This window comes from Eptatretus burgeri, chromosome 2 (assembly GCF_056783735.1).
Source record: "Eptatretus burgeri isolate ZD-2024b chromosome 2, Ebu_testis_v1, whole genome shotgun sequence".
Taxonomy (NCBI): Eukaryota; Metazoa; Chordata; class Myxini; order Myxiniformes; family Myxinidae; genus Eptatretus; species Eptatretus burgeri.
The window spans coordinates 69,227,327-69,240,471 of NC_140962.1; the positions used below are offsets into that span (position 1 = coordinate 69,227,327).

The 13,145-nt window shown below is 41.1% G+C and overlaps 1 protein-coding gene across 3 annotated transcripts in view; it reads left to right on the forward strand.

Moving 5' to 3' along the window:
• Positions 1 to 13,145, forward strand: part of LOC147032238 (uncharacterized) — a 130,010-nt gene that overhangs the window by 30,153 nt on the left and 86,712 nt on the right. For all 3 annotated transcript variants that reach the window (XM_085869662.1, XM_085869663.1, XM_085869664.1), the window contains exon 3: positions 7,922 to 8,121. In XM_085869662.1, the coding sequence (XP_085725788.1) occupies positions 7,922 to 8,121 (200 nt within the window). The remainder of the gene's footprint in view (positions 1 to 7,921; positions 8,122 to 13,145) is intronic.

The window sequence follows — 13,145 nt, forward strand, 5'->3', positions numbered from 1 at the left end:
GTGGCCATTTTGTTACTTAAATGTGTTTCCCAACCATTTCTCGGATATACATGGTCCAATTTTGTTCAAACTTGGCACAAGCACAGTCCATGATGGCATTCACGTGCCCTTCACTTTATTTTGTGATCTGATTTAAGATGGTTGACTGATTAGACTGGCAGCCATTTTCGTTGTACATCCGGTAAATATGGGCAAGCCCTTTAACTACATGCAGCAAAATTACTAAAACAATGGGAGCTGTGACATTTTATGTCTGTTTTACTTGTTTCAATTGTGATGTGTTTATTTTTAGCTGCTGCGCACCTTCCTCTGTATTTCCATGAAGCCCAGGAATCAACCCCCCCCCTTTCCCATTGGCCCTTGCTTTCCACAATCATGGTTTTAACAATCATGGCATTTTCCATGACCCTAACCCCCACAATATTTGAGGGTTTTCTGTACGCATATAAACTACTGCAGCCAATTGACTCTATGAGCAGCCAATGGACCAATGGCGAATGGAATTTATCGATGTTATGAAAGATAATTTGAACGAGAAATTGGTGTATAAAAGAAAAAGTACAGGAATACAGTATAGTGCTGTATGTGATCGTAAATGTGGTACTGTACTGATATTATTTTACTCTCCTGCATCATCCTTTGGATTCATTAAGCTGCAAATATTTCATTTGTAAACATTTTACTTGTTGGATAAGAGCAGAGTTGATTTTAATGATGGAAGCTTGGGCATTTCATTTGGAGTACTCGATTATTTATTATCACACATAAATGTATGAGTACTTGAATCCCATGCATTAAGGGATGATGTGACGTACAAGATGGGAATCGAGGAATACATTTATCAAAGTGTAATTTATGGTTCAGTTATTTTTCAAATGGTCATCAAATCGGGTACCGAACCTCTATTTATTTTCCATATTGAAATCTAGCCTTTTCTATGGCTTTGTGACTTCAGAGGAATGACGAAGTTTTTGTCTTTCGACATTTTAATGAAACCTTTCGTCCGTTTCTGCTATTTCGAGACCATTTTTATTGCTGTGAATTACCCCCCCCCCGCCTTTTACTTCATGACTTTCAGTGACCAGGGTGATCCTTCGTTATGAAGCCACCCTCGCTCTCTCCCTCTTGAGATTGTAATGCTTAACCCCCCCCCCCCCCTCCCGCCCCATCCCGCCCCCCCAAACCTTTTCCTTTTTTAAGACACGGGCCACAAGAATGCATGCCGAGCTCAGTCAAGGTCACCCAGAAACTCCAGCTGAAGGGCTACTGAACAAATGAACCTTTCCTTCTTTATCCTGTAAATGTTGTAGCAGAAAGAGACCAGGGTAATTGAGCAGGGAGGTACACAGTCTCATGAGGGATAAGCAGAAGGCATTCATTAAGTTCAAAATAACAGGACTAGAGTCTGATGCATCAGTAGCCTATAGGAGGAAACAGAGACAAGTTAAGAAAATATAACTCAACAGGCCAAAAGACAATATGAAAATAACATAGCCAAAAATATTAAACAGAACAGCTCAATATTATTTAAGTATATAAGGGCTATGGAAAGTGTTAAGAGAAGTGTTGGCCCATTGAGGAATAATACAGGACAATTGCTGGACAATGAGGGCGAGGTGGCAGGTGTATGAATGCTATTTTTCTTCTTCATTCAAAGAGGAAGAGTCAGGTGAACTTCCAATAGCTGAGAGTATGTATCTTGGGGGTGGGCATGGGCTATTAGAGGATGTCCAAGTCGGACTGGAGGAAGTGAAGAAACAGCAACAAAAACTAAGGGATGACAAAGCTCCAGTGGCAGTTAAATATGCATTAATGAGTATTGATGGAGGTGGCAGAGCAGATAAGCGTGGTGTTAGTGGGTATCTTTAATCGCTCGTTGGAGTCAGGACAGGTACTGGAGGATTGGTGAGTAGCAAATGTAACACCATTGTATAAAAATGGTTCCAGAGAAGAATTGTGGAACTAAATGTGTTTGCTTGACTTCAGTTGTGAGAAATGTATCAGCATGGAGTTACCAAAGGAGGTCTTGTTAACCTCGCCGGAGGAGAGGGCATTGCATTTGGGTTCGTTTGTCTGTTTGTTTGTCCGCACAGAACTTTAGTGTTTTCCTCCACAACTGCTTGTCAGATTAAGACAATTTTCGCCATATGAGCAAGTGCTCATGTAGAATATTTTGTGATAATTATGACATCATAGGTCACATGGTGTGGCAGCCATGTTGGAAAAACAGAAAAACGGAAAAATATTGGACCTCTGTATCTCTGAAACACATGAAAGAAAAAATTGAAACTTGGCAGGTGGCAAGCACTCCTCATGGGGAATAAATGTAATTTTTGGTGACATCATAGGTGCCTTCATTATGATGTCATAATTGCATATGTAGAGTACTACATCTTATCAGTATGAACATTTTTGTTGGCAGATATATATATATATATATATATATATATATATATATATATATATATATATATATATATATATATATATACATGTATATATACATGTATATATATATATATATATATATATGTTTAGACCTTCAAAAATCTCTGAAGTGGCTGAACAGATCAAGGTGTAATTTGACACACATGACTGCCTTTCGATGAGAAACAAAAGGTTCACACACATGACAACATAGGTCACATGGTTTGGCAGCCATATTGGATTTACCCAAAAACCTATAAAAATCATCTTCTCCAGAACGGCTGGACAGATTGAAGGGAAATTTCACACAGATTTTCTCCAAGCCTTGGGGATACCAGGGTATTCGCTAATAATTGATAAGTCGCATGGTCTGGCAGCCATCTTGGATTGAGCAAAAAGAAAATAATTTTTTTTCTCTTGAACCGCTTCATCAATCAACGTGAAACTTCACAATTATGATCTCGTGTAGTGATGAGGAATATATGTTTTAAATTTAAACCTGATCAGACACATGGCCTGACAGCGAGAAATATTTAATTTTTTGATCTGGGTTCTTTTTGATTATTTTTTTTTTGAATAAAGCTCACTTTGCTGCGCCTCGATTGGTTTGAGAGTAGAGAGGAGTAGCAGCAGAAATGTGAATCATATCCAGGTTCCTCCTGATGACTTAATGTTTGCTTTTAGCTTGTTTGGGTTCCTTCTGATTACTCCAATGCAGGGCTGTACTTATTTTGTTTTCTTTATTATTATTATTATTTTTTTGTATACACCATCCAGGCCACTTGTTTTGAAATGAATTTATTTCAATCCCATTCTGAATTCAATTGCATAATAATAAACATCATGGGCCAGGCTCAGGTGTCCAATCAAAGCGACGTCCATGAAAGTGGGACGTCTTGGTACCAGGTCATCACTGCCAGTCGTTATAAAGTGCCAGTTCTAATTATGTCTCTAATTATGTAACACACCAGGACACAAACAGCACACTCAATACACCACACTAAATTGCACAAACACCACACAATACAAGTCCTGGTGAGGGTCTACAATCTCTGATTGTTCTTTTTCTTGTTTAACAAATTTGTTGGAGTTCTTTGAAGCAGTTTCTGTCTGCGTGGATGAGGGAAGTGCAGTGGATGTAGAATATCCAGACTTTCAGAATGCATTTGATAAGGTATACAGAAGGTTGCTCGCTTATGTGAAAGCAATTGTGAAGTAGCTGGTCGGGTATAGCTAACTGGATTGCAAACTGGCTTGGTGACAGGAAGCAAAGAGTGGCTGTAAGTGGAGGATGTCTGGCTGGGATCATTGATGTAAGTCATCCGGGAGTCATTTCATCTGAAATCACCAAATTTAAGAAAATGTTCCCAGTTGACCCCCTCAGATTTACTTTAAACTTTCATAAAATAGTTTCCGGGTATCAAAATGAAGCAGCGTAAAATTTTAGGTCCATAGATGCGGTCAACTCCGAGATATTGAGGGTTGAAAATGTGGTTGTGACCATATTTTTGTGGTCGTTGCGAGCATCACAAAATGAACGGCTACGTTTAAACTCCCACAACTTTTTAAATATTAATGCTAGAGCCTTGAAATTTTCAGAGATTATTCTTCTATAACTAGTCTGTAAGAAACAAACATAAAACTGATTATACCTCGATTAAATTTTATGACCTGATCAGTTGAAATCCAGAAAAAAATGTTGGTTTTGTATGAAGACCCAACTTTTCGACCCCATATATTTTTATTGACCCATCCCAGAAGCTTGAATTTTTTTCAGGTAATAACTGTATGGTAGTAGTATTCAAATACACGTTTACTTTTCTTAATCAGTCATATATATATATATATATATATATATATATATATATATATATATATATATATATATATATATATATATATATATATATAATACAGTCATGATCCCTCAAAAATTGAAATTTTTCATTTTTCCCTGAAATTCAGGTGAGGATTGCAAATACATGCCAAGGTATACCACTTCAAATTGTTCACTATTGGAAATAGCATATTCAAGTTTATAAAAGTGTCAAATATCAAAGTGGTATAATGTTCTATCAATATTTTAAAAATATTTGAATAAATGATGTTCTGCCAGTGCTGTGCGCATTGTGTGTGCTATTTAATGAACTGTCCTTTTACATGTAGTACGTATGTGTAGTACATGTACATACAATGTACATACATATCATCTGCTATTCGGATACCATGAACACAATACTTTGAAATTTGAATTTGTAATTCTTTGTTTCTCATTTGTAAATAGCAAGAGATTAACTCATCGGGCTGGTGCTAAAAATAGAACTCAGGAATAGTGGCTGATCTGCTGATGTCAGCAGTGTATATAGTTACATTCAAGGGAGGACATTTGTTGGGTTCCTTTGGTCCATGTGATGAAAGTTATTGATGCTCCCCTAACGTCAACTGGGAGGCAGTACAAGCTCGCACCTGACTTGGGAAAGCAGATCAAGGACCTATTCAAATCATTTACATGAAATGTTTTATTACATTGTTATTTCAGTATGTGATATATTTTTGTATTATTAATTTCAATCATAGAACTAATCATTCATGATTACCATGGTGCCCACACCATGCACACACCTGATGTATTCACGACTGTGTTAACATCAGTTTAAAAAAAAAAGAAAATATATATTTTTTAAATATACCACTTTGATATTTGACACTTTTGGAAACTTGAATATGCTCTTTCCAATGGTGAACAATTTGAAATGGTATACCTTGGCATGTATTTGCAATCCTCACCTGAATTTCAGGGAAAAATGAAAATTTTCAATTTTTGAGGGATCATGACTGTATTATATATGACTGATTAAGAAAAGTAAACATGTATTTGAATACTACTCCGATACAGTTATTACCTGAAAAAATTTCAAGCTTCTGGGATGGGTCAATAAAAATATATGGGGTCTCAAAGTTGGGTCTTCATAAGCCTGGTGTTGGCGCAGTGGTTAGGGCAGCGGCTTGGAATCCAAAAGGTCCTGAGTTCAAGCCCCGTTGGGCCACTGAATAAATACACCAGGGGGTTGACTCAGCCGGTCATCCTTCCGAGGTCGGCAAAATGAGTACCAGTGTACTGGGCCGGTGTATACCCCGGTTAAAATAGGTGTACCATATCCCTGTGTCGTAAGAGGTGACCAGGGTTGTGTCAGGAAGGGCATCCGGCGTAAAACATGTGCCAAATCACTATGTGGATCATACGGATGATCCGCTGTGGCGACCCCTAAAGGGAGCAGCCGAAAGAAGAAGAAGAAGAAGAAGAAGAAGAAGAAAGTTGGGTCTTCATACAAAACCAACATTTTTTTTCTGAATTTCAACTGATCAGGTCAAAAAATGTAATAGAGGTATACTCAGTTTTATGTTTGTTTCTTACAGAGCAGTTATAGAAGAATAATCTCTGAAAATTTCAAGGCTCTAGCATTAATGTTTAAAAGTAGCCGTTCATTTTGTGATGTTCGCAACGACCATAAAAATAGGGCCACAACCACATTTTCAACCCTCAATATCTCGGAGTTGACCGCATCTATGGACCTAAAATTTTATGCAGCTTCATTTTGATACCTGGGAACTATTTTATGAAAGGTTAAAGTAAATCTGAGGGGGTCAATTGGGAGGCTTCCGGTGATCTCCTCCTCTTCTTCTTTCGGCTGCTCCCTTTAGGGGTCGCCACAGCGGATCATCCGTATGATCCGCATAGTGATTTGGCACATGTTTTACGCCGGATGCCCTTCCTGACACAACCCTGGTCGCCTCTTACGACACAGGGATATGGTACACCTATTTTAACCAGGGCATTCACCGGCCCAGTACACTGGTACTCATTTCGCCGACCTCGGAAGGATGACAGGCTGAGTCAACCCCCTGGTGTATTAATTCAGTGGCCCAATGGGGCTTGAACTCAGGACCTTTTGGATCCCAAGCCGCGCCCTAACCACTGTGCCAACACCAGGCTCGGAGGCTTCCGGTGATATGAGGTGGAATGAATGACTCATGGGTTATGTCAGGGATCAGCAATTGAATTTTTTTTCTTCTTAATTTACATCAATGATTTTGGATAGTGGCGTTAAGAGTCTGCTTTCTCAATTTTCAGATGACACAAAACTTGGAAGTAAGGAAGATCGCAGTGGGGGATGATGGTATTCAGGAAAATCTCGATACTTTCATAGATTGGGCAAAAGAGTGGCAGAGTTTTTTTTTTGTTTTGTTTTTTTGGATGCAGAGTCCAGTTTTCTGGAAGAGTTAGAACACAACAGATCAGGACACCACAGAACAAAGGGAACATTGGAGAGAAGAGGGGAAACATCAACAGCAGGGTTGAAGGCCAAAATAGAGGGAGACTTGGACAAACAATGGGTATGGTGAGGAATGAGGGGCAGGGGAGGATGCATGGGGTGGACAAAATTTATACTGAAGCAAACTTTCAGGAAGGAGAAACTGGAAATTTAGAAGGAGGTGAGGTGGGCTTGGAGGTAGGAGGAGTTGGAGATGCACTTTAACATAAAGAAATAAAAGGTGCTGGGGATTGCTACGAAAATGAAAATGTGGATCATATACTACAGGGGGCAGTCTTGAAATGTCATGCATAATGATCTGGGGGTGCTAATTGAGACAGGACATTATACATTAAAAAACGAGGTAGTTATGAGGGGACATGATCGAGATGTTTCAGATAATGAAGGGCAGAAAATATAAGTGTAGAATAATTTTTTTAGCAGAAGAGACAGTGAAAATACCAGGAACCACATGGCCTAAAGTAAAGAACACTAGCATAACCCACGCTCTGCGCGACATGTTGGGGTGGGGGTGTTTGAGAAAGGAACTGATGCAGAGTATCAGTAGTAATTTTACTTTTATGCAGCAAGTGGAATACGATTTCACTGTTTCAGAACCATTTTCTTTACTTTTTTTGTACCATGCACCTCATATGGTCTTTGAGATAATGTAAGCCGAATATCACGTTACTCGAGCGCAGAACAAAGTCGAAGATAGCGCGACACGAAACCACAAACTCGGAAATAATATATAAAATGAGAGTTTCGACAGTATTCGGCAATGGTCTTTCGGTCAGAGTAGTTAATGCATGGAATGTTCTCCATGGAAAGGTCATGGAAGCAGAAAGAGTAGATAGGTTTAAATAGGATTGACGTACCGAGATGCTTTTGAGATCGAGGGGTACAGGGATATTGGCAGAAATTGCAGGTAGCTTCTATGTAGGTAGATGATTGATGGTTTCTGTTGTTGGTGCAATGTTGGTATTATTGGCCAAATGGCCTCCTTCTGCACCAAAGTTCCTTTTAAAGGTTCCATGCAATCCTATGGATTCTACAGTAACATCTCCTGAGACCGAATCATAATTGTTAAACACACAGCAGAGCACCCGTAGGGCTGCGACCCTGTTAACTCTCTGAAATATTTAGCTGTCTCCATTTATACAGTTATTTCTTTTCCACAGGAAAACAGGATGATGTTCGATGCATCAGAGAGCCTAAAACGGTGGTGATATCTCCTGATGAAGGTTGTGTGGGTGTTTCCTCTGGGCAAACTGAACAAATTGCATCGCAAGTCAATTCCTCCATGAAGGTGAAACCATCTGAGGAGATATGCCCACTTCCCCAGCCCACGGCTGATTTGGTGAATTGCAGTTTTGTACAGGTGAGTCATGGTGGGAGACCCGACCCTGTGTCATTCTTCACACGAAAACAGTTCAGTATAAATGTTCTCATTATCACCGCCACCAAAGGTGGATGTAGGTTATACTTTCGCCGTTTGTCTGTTTGTCTGTGAGCAGGATATCTCAAAAAGTTATTGACGGATTCTGACAACTTAGTGGACAGGTTGAATGTGTGACGAGGACAAATTGATTAGATTTTGTCAAGGATCCTGATGCGGATACTAGAATTATTTAGGTGATTCCTAACCGTTGAGACATGAGACCGAAAATGATATTTCAAAACGTTCACGGATTCAGACTAATCTTGGTGGACAGATTGGGTAAGTGACAAGAACAAGCTGATTGGATTTTGGTTAAAGTATGGATGCAGATCCGTCCTATCAGTGGGATACAAAATGTAAACTGTTCAGCCTGGTGGAGGTATGTGCTCCACCAAGTGCCATTCTAGTTATGCCTCCGCTGACGAAGTCACTGGAGGCAGTATGTTTTCAGGTTGTCCATCCGTACATCAATTAGCATGGACGGGCTAAGTACACGTACATCCGTCCATGCTAATTTTCTCTGTTTTCTCTGCAACCGCTTATCCGATTGACACAAAATTTTAACCGTATGTGCAACAACTCGTGTAGAATGTTTCAATGATAATTATGACACCAGATGTTACGTGGTGTTGCAGCCATGTTGGAAAAAAAAAGGAATAACTTTGGACCTTTGTATCTCCAAAACCACTCCATGGAAAAAATTGAAACTTGGTAAATGATTTTTTGATGTTTAAACGGTCATCTCTCCGGCTGTTATCAGTGAACCACCTCAGCACCGCCAAGTCGAGCACTTCACTCAGGCCGAATGGCAGGGTCTTCAAGCAGCCATCAAACTTCTAGTCTGGTCTCCCATTTCTACTTTCTCCGACGTCAACTCATCCTTGGAATTTTTTTCAAAGAAATTTCCTCTCTCATGCACAGATTTTTCCCTTCTTGTCTTCAGTTGTCCTACCCTACATCCGCACATAGTACATGGAAGCGTGTGGTGAGGCCGTTGTCCTGAAACAACTTTCCTTCGCCTCATCGAAGGCAAATCCAACTGAAGGTAATCCTCGTTCCTTCCACAAAACTTGGAATAAGTGAAGTGTGTGTCTACACTCAGGAGAGCCAGAAAACAACATCTTTCCAATCTCAAGTCTGAACTCTAAAACCTGTCTCCTTCCTTCAAATCCTGGTGGCGTCTAGTTAAGTCTGTTTCTGGTGTATGTTCCCGCCTCAATCCCCTCTCTTACCTCAAATGGCTGCACTGCTGATACTGCCTAAACTTCAAATGCCGAAACTCTGTGCTTTCTTCGAAATCTTGTGTCCCAACCCCATTGCTTTCTGCACCCACCTTACCCAGTTGCACTCAGTTGTTGCAGGACTCAATGTCCTTTTCTTCTGACAAGGTGGAGAGCTTGCTGTCAAACCTCAACTCAGATTCTGCAACCGGTCCAGACGGCATCAGCCCTCGTGTTCTAAAAACCTGCTCTGCTGCTCTTGCTCACCGTCTCTCTGTTCTATTCACCCTCTCATTTTCTCAAGGTCATCTGCCATCTGCTTGGAAATCAGCAAACATTTTCACTCTGCATAAAAAAGGTGCAAAAATGGATCCCTGCAACTACAGACCAATCATCAGCAAGATCATGGCATCCATCGTCGCTTCCGACATCAAATCCTTCCTCTTCTCCAATGGCTTGATTTCCGACCATCAATTTGGATTTAGACCAGGTTGCTCAACCCTGGACATGCTGCTTCTGCTTTCCTAATAATGGATGAAAGTACTAAATGCCAAACATGAGATCAGAGCCATATCCCAAAACGTATCACAAGCTTTCGATACAGTCTGGCATCCCGCACTGCTCACCAAACTCTTCTTGTGGTATCCAAGGCAATCTCCACTCATGGCTCGTGGACTTCCTCTCCTGTCGCAGTCAACGCATGGCTCTTAATGGAATTCTCTCATCCCCTCTTCCCGTCCAGGCTGGAGTTCCTCTAGGCAGTGTTCTTGGCCGTGTGCTTTTTGTCATTTTCATCAATGATCTCTCAGATTCCCTGGGAAATCCTCTTTGTCTCTTTGCTGATGACTCCACCCTCTGCATACCATATCTCTTCCCTCTGATCGGTAGGCAGCAGCCATTTCACTCTCTGCAGATCTGGATAAAATCACAAGCTGGTTAAACACTTGGAATATGTCTTTCAATCCTGACAAATCTCACACTCGCTATGTCTCTTCGAAAGGACCATTTGGACCCCCCCCCATCGATTTTCTCAACAATCCCCTTGAATAAGTCCTTTCATTCAAGCTTTTGGATCACACTATCTGCCATGATCTTTCCTGGTAAAGCCACATTTCCAACCTGGCCTCCAAAGCCAGTTGCCGACTGGACATCCTACGTTGTGCAGTCCTTCCTTTGCACACTGGAGCTTCTAACCATTTACAAAGCTTTCATCTGCAGTCTGATGAGTACTGCTCCCCCCTCTGGGTGAGTACTGCTCCCCTTCACGCTATGGAAACCAAGGCTTTTATGATCATCATATATCTTGTGTCTCCTGCGATGAGGCTGAGTCTTTGGGTCTCTCACTCTCTTACCAGAGGCAGGTTGGTGGTCTTTCTATCTTCTACCGTCTCCTCTCCAGTCATGCACTCCCTCCCCCCGCCCCCCTGCTCTGTCTGTGATCTGTTCTCCCTATATTTCCGCAGGGCGATCAATGTCCACCAAAACCCCCCTTTTGGTGAAACTGCCAAAATCAAGAATCACTGCTCACCTTCACTCTTTCATTCCTCTTTTTTTCTCATATCTGGAACAAACTCCCGCACACTCTTCATTCCCAACCCTCCCTCCAGGTCTTCAAAACAGCTTTTAACCACCATCTCATATGTTCCCCCATCCAAAATCTTGATCTTTATTACCCCTGATAATCCACCCCAAACCCAACTCCATCAAATTCCCTGTTTTCCTTCCTGAAAGTCCCTGTAGTACCATCTTGTTTACCCCGTGTACTCTGCCACATCCCTCTACCTTCCAAAGATCTCCTATTGCCTTTGTTCCCCACGATTTTGTGCTACTTTCTCCCACCCCTCTTGTCTCCTGCCTTGTTGTATGTGTCTGTGTATTAGCTCTTCCACGAGCCTCAACTCGGCGTACAAAAAAATGTGAACCATTTGCTCACTCCTTAAATGAGATCTTAATATCACTCATCACCAAATTGATCTTGTCACATGTATACAGCATGTGGATCTATAGATCTATAAGTGTACAGTATAAACATGCCCTTACTAGAGTCACGGTTTGTGTCACGGTCAGTCGCTGCAGGCTGTGCAGGGTATGCGGTTTTTTTTTTTTGCTGCGAATTGGATCAGAATTCTGAATTTGACACGGAAGAAATTCTCTGATATTCATCACCGACATTACATGGGCTTAATCTCGCAAACATGGATCTTTCCCAGATATCGTGACTCGCGTTAAAGGCTGGCTCTCACAAAAAAATTCAGAAGGCCCACAGGACATAATACAAACAAGCGACAATGAGCACCGACTACCCGACTAATAATGTACCCGAGGGCACCTCAATAAACTGATGATATATAAACTATGGTGTACGGTGGTCACATCTGGCTATGGACCCGCCATTTATTATGAGAAATTAAAAAGTTATTGCCTCTGATTTTGAAGCCGATTGACGATCCTTTCGAGATAATTAAGTGAGTAAACGCTGAGGTGTTGAATAAATGGGTGAATAGAGCACAGTGTGTCAGCTTTTAATACTTTAATAGTGATGTGTAAAGCTCAGTGTTGCTGTTAGTGCAGTGCAAATGTTCGAAAGTTACAGGCGAAACGTGTTCGAACTTCCAATGGAAAATAAAACTTACGAGGGCGAGTCAAAAAGTATTTGCAATATATTTTTATTTAAATATTATAACTTTCCCACACAGTCCCCCTCCTTTTCAACACACTTAGTCCATCGGTTCACAATGTTCTGTATGCTCTGAGAAAACTGTTTACCGTTGTTCCCCCCCCCTCCCTCTTGATAGTGTTCCAAAAGTGGGCCTTGTGAGTCCCAGGGCCGATGGTTGACTTTTGAACTTCTTTTTGACCGGTGATGTCGGATGTTTCCACTCTATACTCTGGCGTTTGCTCTCGTTCATAATGGTGGATACATATCTCATCTCCAGTGACAATGTGTCTCAAAACAGCATTCCCTTCATGATGAAAGCAGTTAAAAAAGGCTTTGTCAGATTGTCACACGGTTGCACTTGTGCTGTTCTGTGAGTTGTTTTGTAACCCATCTTGCAGAAACTTTCTGAAAGCCAAGTTGGTTGTTGATTTCATGTGCAGGGCCATCACTGATGTTCAGATGTTGTGCCACTTCATCAATAGTCGACCATCCATTATCCAGAATCATGGCGTTGACTCGTTCAATGATTTCTTCTGTTGTGGATGTGGATGGGCGTCCAGATCGTTCATCATCAGTGACACTTGTGTGACCGTTTTTGAACGTGGTAATCCAATCGTACACACTCCGCTGCAATAAAGCACTGTTCCCATATTGTGCTGAAAGTCTGCGATGGATTTCTGCCCCTGGTACACCTCCAGCCCACAAAAATCGTACCACTGCATGCTGCTATTCTTTGATGCAAATGGACAGCGGAACGGTCATGTCAACTCCCTTACAACGATATTCCTGTCTGCTGAAGGCTGAAACCACGTCACAATGGCACAGACAATTTGTGTTTGTACCTGCAAGTACAATAAGCAATGCAGTCAACACAAGACAGTTTTTAATAAATCGTTATGGATTCTTTTTGACTCTCCCTCGTACTTCTACGAGTGACTTTTTCGGTGAGAAATGAAATTTGATGTTGTAGATGGGCCATCTGAAATTTATGCAGCACTCTTTAAATTCCTTGTACCTTCAAAATGTTTATAAGGAGATAAAATCACCCTCAGCATCTCCACCAGACTACCGATAATGGAGTGAAG